At 44.2% G+C, this 20,339-nt stretch overlaps 1 protein-coding gene across 2 annotated transcripts in view; it reads left to right on the top strand.

Annotated features, from left to right (window-relative positions):
* Positions 1-20,339, top strand: part of LAMA3 (laminin subunit alpha 3) — a 274,852-nt gene that overhangs the window by 243,287 nt on the left and 11,226 nt on the right. For both annotated transcript variants that reach the window (XM_047087081.1, XM_047087082.1), the window contains 7 exons: positions 6,460-6,577; positions 6,958-7,098; positions 9,214-9,353; positions 10,105-10,236; positions 11,739-11,892; positions 16,132-16,301; positions 20,069-20,252. In XM_047087081.1, coding sequence (XP_046943037.1) covers positions 6,460-6,577; positions 6,958-7,098; positions 9,214-9,353; positions 10,105-10,236; positions 11,739-11,892; positions 16,132-16,301; positions 20,069-20,252 — 1,039 coding nt within the window. The remainder of the gene's footprint in view (positions 1-6,459; positions 6,578-6,957; positions 7,099-9,213; positions 9,354-10,104; positions 10,237-11,738; positions 11,893-16,131; positions 16,302-20,068; positions 20,253-20,339) is intronic.

Below are 20,339 nucleotides of genomic sequence, written 5' to 3'. Positions count from 1 at the left end.
CTCTCTTCGTGGTTATGATTGCTAATGATTAGTTTACCTTTTCAAATTCCAGCAACAAACACAAAAAGTTTAACTTCTTAGTGTTAACAGTGTTAGCCAACAGAGCAAAACAGGTTGTGAACACTGGATAATGAGACTGGCCGTTGAAAGGAGAGTGAGGGAAGCGCGGGTTACCCACCCCCCCCAGGGTCCTTCTTAGGAAGAGAGAAGCCATAGGGAATGTGGTTAGTGTTGACAGTGCTGCAATAAGAATGGAGGCTGTGGCCCTGGGGCCCTTCAAGGTAGCACAGGAGAGCGCAGGCGGTTCCATGGCCTGGCAAGCAGCGCTGGGCACTAAAAGTTGGGGTTGCTGCCTTCAGGAAGTATGTCCAGAATTTAAAGCATGTCTGTATTACTTGGCCTTTTGTGTTATCAAGGACTGAATAGGTACATCACTGCTTCTTGGATAATGAACACATGGATGAATTAAGTTAATGTGAGAGGAAGTGAAGCTTCATCTGAATGAGGAAAAAAAAATACGACTTCCAGAATGTGCTTAAAAATAACTTTTACATTTAAACTTGAGTGTATCCTCCAAAAAGGCTTTTAAATAGCTGACAATAGGGGCGCCTGGGTGGCTCAGTTGGTTAAGCGTCTGATTTCAGCTCAGGTCATGATCTTGCAGTTCAAGGGTTTGAGCCCTGCCTAGGGCTCTGTGCTGACAGCTTGGAGCCTGGAGCCTGCTTTGGATTCTGTGTCTCCCTCTCTCTCTGCCCCTCTCCTGCTCCTGTGTGTGTCTCTCTCTCAAAAATAAATTAACATTAAATAGCTGACAGTAACGTGTGGAAGGACTCCCTGGAAGGTTAGTACAGACTCATGACTGAGTTAAGAGCACTCCCCCCTGAAACTGTGTTTATTATGATTATTCTTACATGAGATCTGAGGATATTGAACTCCTTTTCTAATTTATAAATCAGGTGAAATGAGTACTAGATGGGTTTTTAAGGTGTTGTGTATAGGTGGTCTTTCTTCAGGAATCCTTATACATGTGGGCATCGGTCCATCCATAGTAAAGAGGAACTAATATTCATTTTAAAGTTCTTAAGGTTACCCTCAAAGATGAAAATACAGGTGAGAAAGCTCTGCACTTAATAGAGTTTGGGAGTGAATATCTTAGATTCTTTGAACTAGAAAGGACCTTGCATGGGATGCAACCTCTGAATTTTATAGATGAGGGAATTGAGAGCCAAAGAGGGGCCGTTCATATTTAGCATCATCAATATTAAATACTAGTTCAACCATGAATTGCTGTTACGAATGATCAGTAATCTTGATTTTATTCAATTAAATGTGATAAAATAGATTAACTTAAGGAAGTCAGCACTGCTGTGCACATCTGAGATTCCCATTCATTCATTACACAAGTACTCATTGAGTGTCTAGTGACATCAGGCAGTGTGGCTGTTGCTGACAAGGCAATGATGAACTGGCCAGGACCTCAAGTGTAGCAGATGGGAGACCACAGAGTGTGGTGGGTGCCACGAAGGAGAAGCTCAGGGTCCTGCGAGTCCCCCGGAGGGAATGTAATCCGCTTGGGGGCATCAAGAAGGTGATCTCTGGCTGGGACCTGAAGTATAGGAGCAATCAACATATGTAAAGCGCCAAGAGCTGGAGAAAGCGTGAACTTCCAAGGAACTGGAGGATACTGGCGAAGCAGGCTGGGGGTGCCACATGGGGCTGGTGTGGGAAGCAGGGGCCAGAACACAGAGGACCTTGAAAATCACAGTAAGACAGCCGTTGCTGGGGGGACACCAGCAGAGAAAGGACATTATCAATTTCAACTTCTCAGTAGCTCACTCCGGTGCAGGGTAGAGACTGGATTCGAGAGGGAAAAGGCAGAGGCAGGTAGAGCAGTTGGAAGATGAGCTTATTAACAGAGGCAAGAGATGAGGGCAGCCGCAGGGAAGCAGCTGTGCAGATAAGGCAAAGGGCGTGGATGCTTAGTATCATTAGGACTGCAGATGGGTAGTACTGAACGGTTGCTTGGGGCTGGGGAGGGAAGTAGAAAAATGTTCAGGGGTGACACCTGGGTTTTGCTCCAGTGCTTGGGCAGATGGATGGCACTGGCAAGGAGGCAGGGGGATGGGTTCGGTCTGAGCCAGGCTGAGTTCCCGGAACCCGAGAGCAGGTGGAGATGCCAGAAAGCAGTTGGACAAAGGCCTGGACCTCTACAGAGAAGTCTGGGCTGGAGAAAGGGTGAATGCAGCTCAGGTACAGGTGTTGGTCAAGCTTGTAGGGCAGGTGAGCTCACCCGGAGCACTGAGGAATTCTCGGAGGCAGCGAGGAAGCTACTGGTCAGTGGTTTGCATTTGTGCGGCGTTAGCAGAAGACCCACGGGTAGCGATGTGGGTGCCAGTGAGTCAGGATTTACGAGGAAAGGGTAGTGGGTGATAATCAAAAAGAAGTCATTCTAGTCTTGGCTCAGCCACTAAGGAGCAGTGGGACCTTGAGTTAAGTCAGCACTCAGCCTTTCTTTGCCTTATCATCCCTATCCACTTATGAAATACATATGTGGAAAGGCACCTGGGTGGCTCAGTTGGTTAATTGTCTGACTCTTGATTTCTGCTCAGGTCTTGATCTCGCAGTTTGTGGGTTCAAACCCCGTGTCGGGCTCTCTGCTCTGACAGGAGAGCCCGCTTCAGATTCTTCCTCTCTCTCTGCCCCTCTCCTGCTCACACTCTCACTCTTTCTCAAACAAACAAACAAACATACATACATAGATATAGTTATGCATATACAGATAGATGTACATACAGAATTTTTCTAGTAATTTTTCTAGTAATCTAGTAATAAATCTAGTAATCTAGTAATCTAGTAAGTCCTAGAGTTTTCCAAACAAGGGACTACTTCTTTTTCTGGGTGAGTTTATACTTTGAGTTTTTACTAAAATCATAAGAACATCTGGGGCACCTGGGTGGCTCAGTCGGTTAAGCATCCGACTCTTGATTTCGGCTTAGGTCACGATCCCAGAGTTGTGGGATGGAGCCCTGAGTCAGCCTGCTTAAGATTCACTCTCTCCCTCTCCCTCTGCCCCTCCCTCACTCACTCTCTCATGCTCTCTCTCTCTCTCAAAAAAAAAAAAAAAAGATCAAAAGAAGATGGAAAATGTAAGAGATAGAAGACAGTCAAAAGAGTTCACTGGCCTTTTACTCCCTTGCAAATGCTAAGCAATATTGGCCATTTCTGGCCCTGCTTTATCCCTCTGGTGACATCTTTGATGGTCCAGAGAGTCTTGAATCTCCCTGTGATGGGGGCCACTGGGGGGTGGGTGGGCAGACAGGAATCCTACTAAGTACCCACACCCAAGCTCTGCGGGGCAGGCAAACAATCCTTCTAAAGGAGGGAGGTGTTCTGATTCCCACATAAGGGGAAGGCCCTTACAGACAGCAGCACTTAAACCTAGTTTGGAATGAAGGAAGCCAGTTGAATCTCTAAATGAAGCAGCCCTGACCAAGAGGTTTTGTGAGTGCCCTGTTCTGTCCTCTCTCGCTATAATGTATCCCCATGGGGGTGGGAGCCCAGATCTGGGAATGACTTGTTTAGGATTACAATCAGAAATCATAATCTGTTAATCCCATCTGCTTCCCGTGAGAAGAGAAAATCACCCAGGTGATTTCAGAGGCTCTCAAGCAACAGGAAGTCTTTCCTGGGGAAAGACCTACACCATTGTGTCGGTGTAATAATAAACCATTAAAATGAAAATAGTAATCCTTTTTTTTTTAGTGTTTATTTATTTTTGAGAGAGACAGAGCATGAGCAGAAGAGGAGCAGAGAGAGAGGGAGACACAGAATCCAAAGCTGGCTCCAGGCTCTGAGCTGTCAGCACAGAGCCTCACGCAGGGCTCGATCTCAAGAACCATGAGATTGTGACCCGAGCTGAAGTCGGCCGCTTAACCCCGGTGCCCCGAAAATAATAATTCTTAAAGTAAAAATCAAGGATCTATTGGACATTTACTCAGTACCCAGCACTGAGTTTAGGATTACATTTGGCTCTTACTGCTCTGAAATCTGTCGACCACAGGTTTGGACTGGGCTGGTCTTTGTGAATGGATTGGCCCACAGTGTGCATACATACCCCCGTGCGCTAACCCATTCATACAGCAGCCTGCACCCCTACACAGTCACATTCCTCTCGCAAGCGTGTTCAGCCTTTGCATCCTGGACTCAACGTGGAATTCTAGGCCTTCAGATGAGCCAGAGTGCCAAGAACGCCTCGAAGGAGAGTGGAAATAAATCTTCCATCTTAACATCTCCGCTGCAGATAACTGTTCTGTAGAAAGAGTCTCCATTCTTCCAAGTGCTAGAAGTACACAAACGGTGTAAACGTAAAGAGCAAGGACCAGTGTGTGTGCCACACCGCTCAGGTCCCAGCACTGAGGTGGCCACTTTCCTGCCGCATGACCTCAATCAAGTTGCTTGACCTCCACATGCCTCCCCATGCTACATCTGGAACATAGAGGATCTACCTGTCTCTTAGGACGGGGTGAGGATTCAAAGTGGGTCAAAGAGTCAGCCAGACAGGTGGTGAGAGCTCAGTAAATGTTAGAGAAGAAAATAGCTCCCTCGAAAGGTTCTGGCGGGGCTGAAATACTAGTGCCTGACACAAAATAGGTGCTCCCTGTCCCCCGGCTGCCTTTCTTCTCCGCTTTGCTTTTCTGCTACCTTCTTCCTTCAACTTACACTTGATGGAAAGAAGGACCTCAGGGGATGGTGATGGGTCTAAACCGTGTGGAAACCCCACAGACAATGGATTTTAAAATATGTGTAAATAGACAAGCTCCAGGAATGAATGCAAACTTTCTTTCTTTTCCAAGGCAAAAAGCCATCTTTATAAAATAATTAAGCTCAAGCTGCAATGCCAGCGAGGATTCATTTCTTCCTTTTCGTTCTAATGAAATTTAATTGTATGCATATTACATGTAGCTCAACTATTTATAATGACTTGAATAAAAATGAATACAGATACCTTTCCACTTAGAAAGGTGAGCTGCCTTAGGGATTTATAAGGAAATGAACCTTGGGGTTTTCTTAGTTACATCATTTGTTTAAGAAATGACAACTATTTGCCTGGACTCCAGTCAGTTCATGTGTGTTAATGGTGTATGTGAAGTCAGCTCCAGACAGATGCAAAAGTCAAATCCAAGGGGAAATGCAAAAAAAAAAAAAAAAAAAAAAAAAAAAAAAAAAAAAGAAAAAAAAGAAAAAAGAAAAGAAAGAAAAAGGAGTGGGGAATGCCAAGGTAGCCACATAGGCTGAGTTGCTGCAGCAAGAAATTCCCCTCATTACGATGACTGTACTCACATGGGGAGAGTTACTCACCCTGGCATCTCACGTGGAGTCCTTGCTCTGTACTTGGCATCATTTGAGTATGTTACACATATTAACCCGCTTAAATTCATGACAACCCGATGGAACAGATGAACATGTTCCCATCGTAGAAATGAGGATACAGAGGCACAGAATAGTTAGATCGCCTGCTCAAACAACAGGGACAGGCCTTGAACCCAGGCAGTCTGGGTGCAGAGCCCTCAGTTCTAGTGCAGCAGAATATGCCTCTCGCACTCTCACAACTGCATGCCACGCCCAGTGCCCAGCAATTCCAGTGCATTCACTTTTTGTTGTTGTTGTTGTCGTTTGTTTATTTATTTACTTTTGAGAGACAGAGCACAAGCCGGGGAGAGGCAGAGAGAGAGGGAGACACAGAATCCGAAGCAGGCTCTGAGCTGTCAGCCCAGAGCCCAACACAGGGCTTGAACCCATGAACTGTGAGATCATGACCTGAGCCCAAGTTGGACGCTTAACTGACTGAGCCACCCAGTCAGTCCCCATGAACTTGTTTAATCCTCACAATGCTTTCCATTGTTCTGGCCTGGCATCGATTCAATACCAAGCCACATTTTTCATCATTGACTAGAACACACATGTAACAGTTTGTTTCTACTGAGTTAACGGTGACTAACTTAAAAGTGGATAGAAAAAAAAAGAGCTAAGAGTTTTCTAGAGCATTCTCGGGTCTAATAAGTGACTTCTTTATTAATATATATTTATATAATATTGATAGTATACTAATTTGTTAATATACTTCCTATTCACCATGTACCACCATTACTCTGGAAGGGGAGTGGGCAATTCTAGATCTTGTACATTTTCTGTCTCTATACTTTTTGAGGGCACTGACCATTCTTCTGTCAACACTATCATGTTTATTTTTAAAGCTGAGAATGCAGAATCACACTGAAAGGAAGTAGATTTTCTCAGCTTCACAAAATAAGTAGTGTTAGAGAAATCCCATGAGAACAGACACCCGTAAAATAAATACCTGTTTATGGGTGAAAAGTAGCAGACAAAGTGGAGTTTCAGCTCTAATTCTCAGACAAGCCTGGTCTGGTACACCTCTTCCTTTTTTGTACCCCAAATCAGGTTTAACATTTCTACACCTGCTTTCCGAGGCTGCATGAAAAATCTGAAGAAAACTACTGGTGTTGTTAGGTTGAATGACACTGTAGGAGTAACAAAAAAGTGCTCAGAAGACTGGAAGGTGAGTAGTGAAAACCTTGTAGAAAAGTACTGCTCCCCAACCAACCCATCTTTGGTATTCATTTACACATCAACTTTTGAGTCTCCCAGTAGCACACAGTATTATGATGAAATGGTTCATTTATATTCCCTACATATTTGCAAGATACAGAACGCCTTCAGGTTTGCAAGTTAAATTTGTAGGAAAAAAGGAATACCGACTATACACACAAAAACGCAGATGATTGGTAGATTATCATGCAGAAAAGCAAACTCTGTTTTTTTCCCAAGGCAACATAAACCACATTAATCAGCTCAGGTGAAGTGACATAGAATAAGATACTGGATTTCAGCCATGAAATGATTCCAATGCCAATAATGTATTCTGTGTTTGCCTTTCAGCTCGTGCGATCTGCCTCATTCTCCAGGGATGGACAATTGAGTTTCACCAATTTGGATTTGGCTTTTCCCAACCACTTCCAGGCCTCCTTTGGATTTCAGACCTTTCAACCCAGTGGCCTATTATTAAGTCACCAGACAGAGGTATGAAATATTGCATGAATACTGAATAAGATTTAAACCTGACTCAAAGTTTGATGTCAAAAACAGTAGAGAGATTTTGAAGGTAAATTAACTAGGCATTTTATCCATCATCACAGGGTGAAGGACATTGTATATTTCAACCATGGAGGTTATTGTTCTTCCTGGGACAAGTCCTAAAAGAAAAAAGGCTTAGGAAGTACATTATGGTTTACAGAATTGAATTTATATGTATTCATGGACCCATTTTCATTTCTCTTGGGTTTATTTTAGGAGTTAATGTGAATTATACTGTTACATGTAATGATGTAGCTTAAAGTTTTAGATCTAAGAAAAAATCAGAATATATCCCCACTATTCTTTTTTGATTCTACAAAAGATAGTTCTTCAGATTCCTTTTTTGCATCATCAGCTAGTTGTACAATATTTACATCTGGGGAATAAGGTCCTTTGCTCTTTGTTCATGTACAACAGCAGGACAGAATTCTCTTCAGCAAGAAGGTACCCTCTGTAGATTTATAGGGTTCCACTCGTGTTGTTTATACAGGGGTAGAAGTCAACTAATAGGTAGAAATCCCCTCGTAGAATGAGGAGGGGGTTTAAAATAGAGGTAGAAGTAGAATACTGACATTCTTGGATTTGTTTCTTTAGGATTGCCAACACAACACAACACAACAGGCATCCAACATTTGTTGAAAGACAGAATGGTAGCTGACGCTGTGATTCTGTGGCTATATCATATTAGAAGGTCTCTTTTCTCGTGATATAGTTGTTCAATCAGCCTTTAGAGATCTTTTTTTTTTTTTAATTTTTTTTTTTCAAAGTTTATTTATTTTTGGGACAGAGAGAGACAGAGCATGAACGGGGGAGGGGCAGAGAGAGAGGGAGACACAGAATCGGAAACAGGCTCCAGGCTCTGAGCCATCAGCCCAGAGCCCGACGCGGGGCTCGAACTCCCGGACCGCGAGATCGTGACCTGGCTGAAGTCGGACGCTTAACCGACTGCGCCACCCAGGCGCCCCTAGAGATCTTTTTTTTTTAACTACCCCCGAAGAAGCACGTACCAGCATTTTTTGACTGCAAGAATGCCCTTTCTGTCAAAGTAGGATGATATGACCTAGTTCTTTTGACACCCAACATTTGTTTCCTTTGCTGAGGATAAGGATACTGAGTATACAGTATACAAAACGGTCAAAAGCCAGTGTAAGAGTTGACTTAGCAAAAGAGGAGATCAATCCTAGACCTAGAAATCCTAGAAATATCCTAGGAACATTGTCCTCAACTTCATAATGGGTTAGCTAAGAAATACATATAAACTGGCATTCTTTTATCCAATTTATAATGAATAGTACCAACTGAAAAAAATCAAAATATAAAGCTGACAATGGCTACAACCACATGCTGTAAAAATTGTTTTAGCCTAAAAGCTCATTATTGAAAATTGCAAAAAAAAAAAAAAACAAAAACAAAAACAAAAAACAAAAAACCTGTACGTGGTAGAAAAAAAACAACAGGAAAATTCAAATGACAACTACCGACTCTACACATATTTTTTAATTAAGAATCCACAGAAAGAATCTAATCATCTTGCCAAAATTTACATCTGCAGTTTGATGTCAGAAAATTGAACCTCCTTGGAATTATGACCAGAAAATAAAAAATTCCTAATGACTAAAGAAAAGATATCATTGTTATGATCATATATGGAAAAACAGTTGATGAATGAAACCTTCATCACACAATTGATTGAGGAAAGAGTTGATCCTGATGAAAATAACATAAGCACATTGAAAATAGAAATAGAAAAATTTAGAGATGGCTTAACTATTTTGTGTATATGATGGAGAAGTTAAATTGGTTTATGAATGTAGCTCCATAAAATGCTTTTGACAGATTCATCAGTGTTTAAACAATTTGGATAAGACTTTTATATTCATAAACATGGAGTCAAAATAATCAAAAATAATCTTTAGCTCAAAATAGCAAAGTCAAAACATTTGGGTCAAACCCACCTGACTGTTTTATGCATGGTTTTGATCAGAAATTCAGTATTGATACACCTGTAATCTTGAAATAGAAATTAATGACATTGACGGGCACATGCTGTGATGATTTCAGGCAAATAACCTGCAGGTCACCCTGGAAGATGGTCACATTGAACTGAACACCAGGGATGGAAGTAGCCCCATTTTTAAATCCCCCCAGACGTACACGGATGGTTTGCTGCACTACGTATCTGTAATAAATGATGACTCTGGGTGAGTGGAATGGCCCTTCTGCCAGAGCTCTTGAGACTTTTATTTCGTTTAATGGAATTTTCTAGTATCTTTTTTGTGAAGTATGTGTCCTTGATGTTGACACTGTTTTCCTAGTAAGATTTGCCTTCTTCCTGGTTCTGGATCAATTTCCTCATAAAAAAAAAAAAAAAATCAATCAACCATGGGATGGATATACAAATTGTGGTATATTCAAAATGCAGGAGTGAAACGGGTAACAAGCAAAAAGATCTACCACTGTGTGGGGTGACATGAGTGAACTTCCCAGTGTACTGCTGCGTGAAAGAGGCTGCACATAAAAGAATCATCTCCCATGATTTCATTTCTATAAAATTCAAAAACAGGCAAAATTAATTTCTTTTCTCAGTATTCAGGATAGTGGTCATACCCTTGGAGGGAGAGAAGCAAGCACAAGGCAGGGTTCCTGGGTGCTGGTCTGTTCTGCTTCTTTATCTGGGCGCTGGTATCATTGGTATATTCACGTTGCAAAAAATTCACTGAGCTGTACACAGGATATGTGAACTTCCTGTACGTATAGAATACTTTAACAAAAATCTGTGCCAGAGAAATACATGGAAAAAAATGTAAGTGCTCTTTAAAAATAAATCTGGGCTAACAAGTTACTTTAGGTTAAAGATACTGAGTCTGAATCGAAGACAATAAGTTGACCACATGATGAGAAACGTTTCTTCCCTGCAGTTCTCACTCTTGTTTTGTCTTCCTCCTCTTCCAGACTCCGGCTTCTCATTGATGACCAGCCTCTGAAGAATAACCACAGGCTAAGACACTTGTCAAATTCCCAGCAAACCCTGCGTCTGGGCGGAAGTCACTTTGAGGGTTGTATCAGCAATGTTTTTATCCAGAGGTGCGTCCTTTCCTGTGTGTGTGGCTGTGGGTGTGAGAGCCGCCTGCCTACAGGGAGGGCATCTCCTTGCTCTGGTAGCACAGCTGGATGTGTCACCACGTGCTGCACCAGGCCCTCATTCCACAAACTTGCCCATGCCTTCTTAGACAAGATACACACCTTAAAAACAAACCACCTCCCACAAAAACTTCCCTGCCTCCCTTTGTGGGAGCAGCTTTGGCACATAACCTTGGAAAAGGTCTAATCAAAATTAATTTTTGGATGATGGCCCTGAGAATTTTCCAAACTGAAATTTCACTTCATTTGAATCAAGACTGCACATTTGATTTAATCAGAATCTGTCCCATTATGGGGGCTGACGGCTTGCATGGGCCAGTGTACAGCTGGGAAACCAGACCACCATACTGTCAAACTCAAACGTGTCTCTCTATAGAGAGAGGAGCCTGGTGCTAGCGTGCAAATGTTTAGATGTTCTTTTCTTTTGATTCAAAATAATCACCTTATTTTTCTTTTATTTTGTTTGTTTATTTATTTTAATTTTTTTTAATGTTTGTTTTTTTCGAAGGAAAGAGAGACAGAGCGTGAGCAGGGGAGGGGCAGAGAGAGAGAGGAAGACACAGAATCTGAAATGGGCTCCAGGCTCTGAGCTGTCAGCACAGATGCTGACGCGGGGCTTGAACTCACAAACCATGAGATCGTGACCTGAGCTGACGTCGGTCGCTCAATCGACTGAGCCACCCAGGCGCCCCATAAGTTTATTTACTTATTTTGAGAGAGAGAGAGAGAGAGAGAGAGAGAGAGAGAGAGAGAGAGGCAGCACACAACCCGGGGAGGGACAGATAGAGAGAGGGAGAGAGAGAATCCCAAGCAGGCTCTGTGCCATCAGCACAGATGATCACTTTTAGATAAAAGGCAAAGCCCTGCCCAGGGCAGAAGGGGATCCCAGGACTGGTAAGGAAACTCAGGCAACCTGTTGGGAGCTCGGGGGCTCCTATTTTCCATTAAGGCTCAGGCACCAATCACAGGATAAAGCAGATTTATCTGTGAGACTCCCCTACACAAGTGCACAAGATAAAAAGCCTTCTACAAACTCACTTCTAAGGTTCCTGATGTCCACCATCACTCTAGATCATCGACACCCACCTTTCTCCTCTCTGCATATTTCATTTTCATATTTCTAGATGACACCTGTTCCAAAGAAAGAGCTGTAGTATACTGGCTTTGCCCCAGCCCTAACCATTTAAGTGCATACAGTTTCTCAGGCCTTTCTGCTGGTAAGACACCGTGCTGGGTATTTTAGGGAATGCAGACATGGGTAACAGCACATCCTCCTTTTCTGAGCCCAGTGCCTCCTCTAGACACAATGTACAGGTAGGAGAGGAAACTTTACCTAGAAACCATGACAGTAAGAACGTGTATTCTTAAAGCAAGTTCTCGTGCCAGTGCATCTTCCTTGAGACGTCAGAGTTTGGCAGTGGTTTTCTTTTCTGCCCTCATTCCAGGCTCTCAGAGAGACCTGCAGTCCTGGACTTGGCCAGTAAATCTACCAAGAGAGGTGTGTCGCTGGGAGGCTGCAGTTTAAATAAACCACCTTTCCTCATGTTGCTTAGAGGTTCTACAAGGTTTGACAAAGCCCACACTTTCAGTATCAACCAGGTAAGTGTACCCTACACTGGCTTTTGCTTCTCCCCAGAGGATTCTCGTGAGCGATTCTTACCCCACATGATATGTTGGGGAAAGGGCTCAGGTGGTGTTAGGGGTGCAGATCACCTGATCCCTTGGTGGTCAGTGCCTCCAGGAAGGGTGATCAGTACCTCCAGGGATTGATAGGTCATCAACAATTGGATTATGCCAAAATGTGGAAAAGGTTTCCGTTTTAGCTTTTATTTTGTATCTTGATGAAAATTTGGCAATTTTTTGTAGACAGAACAAATTGAATCTCAGGTTTCTCAATTCCTATACACAATGTCTCGCTCTTTTGATGTTCCTGTTGTGTACCCAACAGGTATAGTGATTTTCTCTAGAATACAAGGGTCATGCCCCTTCCCCTCCCCATAGACAACCCTCCACCCTGGCTCTTAAGACAACATAAACACATGCACCCAGGCCTTGCCAATACCTGTGTGGTTTGACCTTGACTGCACACTGGAAACATCTGGGGAGCTTTTAAAATCCCAGTGCTTGGGTTGCATCCCACCTAATTACATCAGATGCTCTCGAAATAGGTCCAAGTGGCAGGAGTTTGTAAAGCTTCCAGGTGATTCTACTTTGCAGCACTAAGGCTGAAAGGAAGTAAAATCTCTTGTTTGGAGGAGTAGAAGCATTGTAATGAATTGGACACAGCATTAGGACTTAAAGAATTCCTTGCTGTGGCCGAGGTCAACACTATGACCTCCCCGTGTCTGAGGTTACAGTTAATACGATTAATGGGTATTAGTGAGCACCTCCTATGCGCCGGGCATTGCGCTAAGCTCTTTAAGTGGCTTTTCTTACTACATCTGCAAGTAACCTTGTGAGGGATGTATTATTACTGTACTTCTATATGACCATACCACAGTAATAGTACCAAGCAAGTATATTACTAGCCACATCTTACAGAAAAAGATGCTGCAGTTTAGAAAGATAAGCAATTTTCCCAAGCTCCCACAGATAGAAGGTGCAGTAGGAATTCAAAACCAGATAGCTTGATCCCACAGCCTGCACCCTCCTAAGAGCAATGTGCTTCTGTTCAGCACACTTTTCTCTCAACGTCAACCCCCATGCTACTTGTCTGCCAATATTTCCCATGCTGCACGGTGATTTGGAGAAGTTGAATAGATAGTCCATAATAAGAAATGTTTTATGCTACTAGGAAGAAATATACTTTATAGAGGGTAGTCATTTTGCTGATATGAAAACAACATCTTTAGGACTGCTCCATCAGGAATGAAATCATATATTCATTTTTTTTTCATTGTAAGGCTGAGAGTTACTGAGAGGCTAAATTAACACAGTGATGATAGAGATGGAGAGAAGGAAAGGGGTTCAAAGCTATTTAGAAGATAGAATATACAGGACCCAGATGATAATTGAGTGTGGACGGCAAGGGAGAGGCAGGAGTTAATGTAATTCTGAGACATCTAGTCCGGGTTATTGGGTGGGTGGAGATGCCACTTCATGGACGTAGAAGAAGGACAAGTATTTGGAGGAAAAGAGACTGGGTGGAGTATATTGTATATTGAGCGACAGGTGCCTGGAGGACATCTACAGAGAGAAAGCCATCAGGGACTGTCTCTGAGTGGGCCTCAGTGGATGGGGGGCAGAGGCTAGGTCCACCGATGCGGGAGCTGCCAGTGAATACGCTGTATTTAATTGTGCCCCTGTTCTGTGCAAGCCCCCAGATTCGATGGAATAAGACATTAATTTTGCCTCCAAAAGCTCAATAATAGAAAGAAAGCAACAAAGGTTTGTGGTTAAGTACTAGACTTGGGGGTCAGACTTACTGGGTTTGCACCGGGCTTTATTAGGTGTGTGGCCGTGAATGATTATTTAACCTCTCAGCGGGTCTATTTCCTGAAACACAAATGCAGATATATAAAGTAAGATCTCCTAGTGTTGTTGTGAGGGTTAAAAGAGGTGCTAAACATACAACATGTAGAAAAGTGCCTGGCACATGGTAAGCATGTGATAAATATCGGCTGTTATTATTATACACACTAATAACCTCAGTGAAAACAAAAAACGTGCAGCAGGCAGAAATTTCCCTGCCCCACAAATCAGGGGGGTTCTTTTGGAGGAGGTGACACACGAACTGGGTCTGGAGCATGGGTTGGATTTAGACAAGTAGATGTTGCTTTGCACGAGCAGAAGCCCGAAGCCAGGAGGCAGGATGTGGGTGTAACTCGCGTGCATGACACTTCCCGTACATCTCTCTGATCGTCACCAGTCTGCGTACTATCTCTTTCGGTTCTCACCACACCCCTCTGAGAGCAGAATAAAATGCCAGCCCTACAGGTCAGGAAACGGAGTCTCAGAGAGGTTTAAAAAAAAAAAAAATGGCAACTTGCCCAAGAGCACCCAGTCAGTACACGGTAGACTCAGAATTCAAACTTAGAGCTGTAGATCTCAAAGAATGTTCTCTTCAGACCACATCCTGTGGCCTCGACAGGGTTGGAAAGCTTGGTGAACAGGGGAAATTGGGTGGAGGAAGGGGAGTGACAGAGGTAAGCTCAGAATTCCACATCTGAGCCCCATCAGGGATAGGATGACCTAATGTAATTTTGACATTTTTCTGTAGTCAACATGAAGCCTTTGAAAGGATTGCTTTAAACCATGTTTAAAGAGTAACAGGCAGCAGCCTGTGGGATGGTTTGATGAGGGAAAGTTCTATAGACAAGGAGTCAAACTGGCAAACTACTGACAAAGTCCAGGCAAGAGAGTCAGGCTTTCAGGGCAGAGGGACTGGGAGTGGCAGTTGTATCACAGAAATGAAGTAGGACATGGAAACTGAACTCAGAGAAGAGGCAAGGGAGGTGGGTGTCCATGATGGCCAACATGTAGGGCCTGGGTGCCTTGAAGGAGGTTGGTGCCATTATGAGAAGGAAGAGTTGGTGACAAAAGGTGTTTATGAAAACTGTTCATCTCGATGTTACTGCTATTGCCACACAAAGAAGACTCAGGGAGGGAGCGAGGCCCCAGTAAGGAAGCTCCATTAGGATCCAGGGTGGGCTGGATGTGAAGCGGTTTTAAGCAATTCATTTAACTCTCTGGTGGGTATGATTGCCCATCTCCACTCAGCAATGTGTCAACACGAAACGTTTTAAATAAGTGGTATCGAGTTTCTATTCCGAACACCCTGTCCAGGAATCAGGTCCAGGAGGGTAACCTGATCTTGGAGGAATTTAAATTTGTTTGGAAGCCTTTAGCCGTTGGCTCCAAAGTAAAATGGTTTACAATAAGATCTATAGGGTCACATAATGGACAGTTCAGGGACAGGTAGTGTTTTGAGGCCTGGCCCATCTCAGCTCCATCCTGCATAGTTCAGGGCTTCGTATCCTCACGAGATAATGCTCAGCACCAGACCCATGGATCAGCTCATCTTTGTTAGCAAAGACGTATTTCTCAGAGGCCCCATCCCCTGTTTCCCCTCAAGGTTCATTGTCCAAGAGGGAGGTCACATGTTCATTCCTCAACCTGTCCCTGGCACAGCGAATCCCCCCCCTTCACTTTGACAAATAGAGAACCCAGCGGAGCACTGGGTCTTGTGGGGGCTGTGGACACATGATCGCAATCTGGGCTCCACAGAGCAGAGAAAACGGGGAGAACAGCTGGAGAGTCTCAGTTTCTAACAATTTTTCCATCCCTACTTGATATTTATTAGTTATTTTTTGGCATTAAAACTCAGTTCTGTTCAAAAGCTCAACGTGTCATCTAGTCCAGGACACATTTCTGTGCGTAGGTCAACTCTGACTAACGTGGAGACAGGCCATGCCTCCCTCCCCACCCCACACCTTCTGGTTCTTGCTGTTTCTTTCACTGTCCTGCTGCACAAACCCAAATGAATGGCTCCAAGGAGAGGTGGTAGGCTGGTGGCTCCGTGTCCTACTGGCTGGCATGGCATGGCATGCTGCTGCCAAATGCTGGCTCTCTCAAGGGACATGACAGTTATTCCACGGCTCCACGGAGGGGAGGGACTCTGGATACCCGTGGGTCCCAGGTGCAGCAGCTGTCAGGAAAGAGACCAGACTTGTATTGGATGGGAAGAACATGCATCCTCCCCAAGGATGAATTCATCTCTATTGAATTAATCTCCTAGGATCACAGTAAAAACTGCGAGAGGCACTTAGCAAGATAAGTATTCTTTACTCTTCCCCCTGATGATTAGCTGTCCTCAGTTTTTGCTTCTCTCCCTGGCAGCCATTGCGGGACACACCAGCGGCCTCCCCGAGGAGCATGGAGGTGTGGCGAGAGGCCCAGTCGTGCCGGCCACCTCCCCGGGCCCAGGCCAGTCACGGAGCCCTCAGGTTTGGGGACCGTCCCACCAGCCACTTGCTCTTCACGATTCCCCAGGAGTTGCTGGAACCCAGGTATTTGTTAATTTTCCTGCCCCCACACCAACTCAGAACCTGACTCGACAGTTGTGCCCCAGAGCAGGCTAGCCAGCGGGACACCATGCACCTGTCCCTAATGAAGCGGCACCACCACTTCTGTGAAAGAAGGTGCTGGCCCCCACGGGACAGGGAGCGTGACTGCCCGAACGTGCGCCCTCCCCGCAGCCGGAACGCACACACGGTGGGGGCTGCTCGGCGGCCAAAACAACCCTCCCAACCCCCGGCCAGCCCTGGTGGAGGATTGACGGTGTTCTAAAAATAAGACTGACACTTCTTTTCAAAGCTGCTATTTATTTCTGTTATAAATCACCTTTCTTGTCTGCATTCTATAGTCAGAGAAAAATAATCCTTTTAAGTAGACTCAGTGCCAGATAGATCATATTTAGAGACCACTTTTGGACTTCTTGTGCTAACAAGTCGCATCACTTTTGGGGAAGAGGAAGTGAAGACATATTAATTATGTTGGATAAAAGTAGGAAAACAAGGTTTGCCATTTTCATATGATTCAGAGACATAAATAACAAGGTGCCACAATTCTGTGATGGTTTATGTCCAGAAGCAGAATTTCCCAGGGGTCAAAAAGGCCTGGCTTTGAGACTGAGGTTCAGTCCCCACTCAGCCACTTGCTGGCTGTGTGACCTCGGGCCATTTGCCAGTTCAGTCCTCTGGGATGCACATTCAAGATGGGATTAGACGTGCAAGAGATGTATTGTTCCTGTGGGAGATAAAGGTGGAGGGAGGGGGGCTGGCAGGGAGAGCCTTCGGCTGAGACGGGAATGGCGCCGTTAACCATGGGGCAGCAGCAAAGCAAAGGTCACCCCTTAGAAGAGTTGAGCATAAATGGCCTGGCTCTAGTTTTGCTGCTGAGCTCAGTTCTTGGCTGGGAGTCATCCATATGCCACTGCAGACCTGAGGGCACGGCAGAGGGGGGCTGCCAGCCACCGCACCCCCACAGCACGTTCACTCTGGAGCTTGGAGCAGCAAATCCGCGGACACCATAGGCTAGAGTTCAGCTTCTTTAAGCCTCAGCTTTCTCTCCGTAAACTTGGCATCGTTATGCTTGTCTCGCATGTTTTTGCAAGTTGCTACATTTTGAATCTCCATTTTCTCATCAGCTAAATGTTGATAATGCTTTCCTTGCAGGGAGGAGACGTAGTAGCTTGCAAGGGGCTGGCCCTCACATACTCAATAAGCAAAGTACACGATTCACAGGCAGATGTGAAGGCCGGAAAAGGGAAGGGTGGAGTTTGGAAGGAGAACCCTATGCCAGCAGCTCCCCAACTCCAGCTGGGATCCCTGATTTGCCAGAACTGTGCTAGTGGAGGCTAAGAAGTGGCGTCCCACTCAGTTATTAGCCCTTCCCGGGGCTACCTGTTGGGAGGAAGCCCCCCTCCCGCTGACTGTGCTCTTGGCCAAGCTGAGCTTAATGACCATGATCTCTGTGCAGATGCTCCCGGCCTCCCCTCCCACCTGCCTGGGCTCGGAGGCTTCTCTACCAGCCCTGCCCTCCCCTCTCCCTGCAAAGCCACCTTCTGTCTTACGTCTTCTCTCTCATCACGTTCAGTGTGGTGAGTCCTCTGGCTTCTTCTGAGGATTTGACCCCAGCACCTTCCCTTGCAACACTAAATTATATGTAATAAATGGGAAAAACGAACATTTTTAAAGGGAAAGTGGAAAAGAGTAATCATTAGCCGATGTAACTTTTGAATTATATTAGTCTCAAATATTCTAGCAATCGGAGTGTATTTCCAGGATGCTACCAGTCCAGAATATGGGCTCTTCCATCGTTCTCATTCTAATTTATATCCTGGCAATTTTTGGCCTCTCCTTTAAAATGCTGCACCACTATTTTATCCTTGTGACGAATGCATAAAAATGCCACTTCTCTCCCTGCCTTATTCTCCTATCCACCAGCAATGAAGCGTCATAGCTACAGTATCATATGCTGGGATTTGAATATAGTGCCGTCTTTTTTGGGTGTTAGTCAGTTAGCCTTTTATGAAAGAACGCTGCTTTAAGAAATAACTCTGAAAAGCAAATGTCAAGTCTGATAACCAAGCCCACATATGTAAAGTACTTTAATTCTGTAGCAAGTTCGAATATCCTCCTTAAATTGGCTAACCCTCATTCTCTAAACCTCCGCACGCAGCTACACCAAGAGAAATATTGAGCGGTGTCACCATCTGGTTGGTTTAATTTAACAAATATAGATTCTTTTTCATTTTGAAGAACATCACCCTCAAGGAAACTTGCTAATCTGAAAAATTAAAGCATCTCAGTGTTTGCTCAACCTCACAGTATTAAAAAGCAAAGAGAAGTAACAGTGTCATTTTTTTCTTCCGCTTCCTGGTTCTGCCTCTGAGTTTTCCATTTACCATTTCGTTCAGCTATTCAGTTAACTATTCAGTTCCGCTGAACTATGTGTTGACTGCCTGCTGTGTACAAGGCACTGGAGATAGAGCTTCAAGCAGGAGAGACCTAGTTCCTGCCCTCTGTCTGGGTTGCGCTTAGACATAAACCAAAAGGAGTGGATGATGACAGCCTACTGGTAACCTGCGTCCTCCACCACCTTGTCACGCTGCACTTTTGGGTACCCCTGTCAGTGCACCTATGCATCAGAAACAGCTAAGAATGAAACATCCATCATTGTATTCCCAGTGCCCACCGCAGGGCCTCATACATACTACACTCTCATTAAATATTGTTGGATGAATGAATAAATGGGTGGATGGGTGGGTGGGTAAGTGAGTGAATGTGAGTTCTTCTGCAAAATTAATCTTGCTCAACCAGATGTCCATATGATATGTAACCATCATGCAAAGGAATATTCACTTTCACTCTTTGCTTTTACTGTGTGATGCTTGCTTAATTCCTGTTCCATTGTAGCTGGGATATTAAGGTCCAAGAAACATAAAGGTGGATGGGAGAAGGTGTGTCTGTACTTTCCCGCCTCTGTGTTAAATATGTCTAACAGAAAGAAAATGCTTACCTGATGCTTAAATCAAATCCTTGTTATTCAAATTACTCCCCCCCCCACACACACACAACTTCCCCTTACAATGTTCCACTCCTTGCACATATACAAAATAGAATGATATTCACTGGGTTAAAAAGTGACTGGCTGCTAAGTGAAATGAGCTGTAAGTCACAGAAAGGCGAATACTGTGTAATTCCACTTATGTGAGAGATCTCAGTAATCAAATTCAGAGAGACAGGAAGTAGAATGGTGGTCACCAGTGGTACAGAGGACAGGGAATGCAGAAGTGTTGTTTGCTGGGTACAGAGTTTCAGTCTTGCAAGGTGAAAAGAGTTCTGGACACTGGTTGCACAGTCATGTAAATGTACTTAATGCTCCTATACACTTTATAAAGGTTGAAATGTCAAATGATGTATATAACTTACCATGATTTGTTTAAGTGCAGATTTTTTTTAAAAAGTAGGGCATCTTCGTTCTTGCCATATGCTGGAGCTTACACCGCCGTCTAGGTTTACCCTAGAGTTTGCTCATTATTCCCCAATATAGTAAGAAAATTATACATAAAACTTTTAACAGCTAGGCTACAATGGCTTTTAAAATTTTCTAAAGTAATAGGTCATTTAATCAGTACATGCCTTAGTTCATGCATTTGAATCATGGGGGTTTGGGTATCTGTGCCTCATCCCCTTTCCTGGCTTCAGGGACTCAGAAGAACACTAAACACATCTATTCTCCTTCTTTGCCTTTTGCTTTATTTTCCTGACAGGTCACTGTTTGCTGTGGACATGCGGACAGCCTCCTCCAGAGGGCTCGTGTTTTACACGGGCACTAAGAGTTCCTATATGGCTCTTTATCTTTCAAAGGGACGACTCATCTTTGCTTTGGGGGCAGGAGGGAAAAAGCTGAGGCTCAAAAGCAAAGAGAAGTGCAATGATGGGAAATGGCACACGGTAAGACCTGGGGCTGTGTGAGCCCCTCCCCCTGCTACAGAATTCACTATGGAGTACCTGGAAAGGAGTGTCCACATTCTGCCAGCC

This window comes from Lynx rufus, unplaced genomic scaffold (genome assembly GCF_022079265.1).
Source record: "Lynx rufus isolate CCGP_SWC_20201006 ecotype Redwood Valley unplaced genomic scaffold, mLynRuf1.p SCAF_22, whole genome shotgun sequence".
In the NCBI taxonomy this organism is placed as follows: domain Eukaryota; kingdom Metazoa; phylum Chordata; class Mammalia; order Carnivora; family Felidae; genus Lynx; species Lynx rufus.
This window is presented reverse-complemented; position numbering and strand designations above follow the sequence as displayed.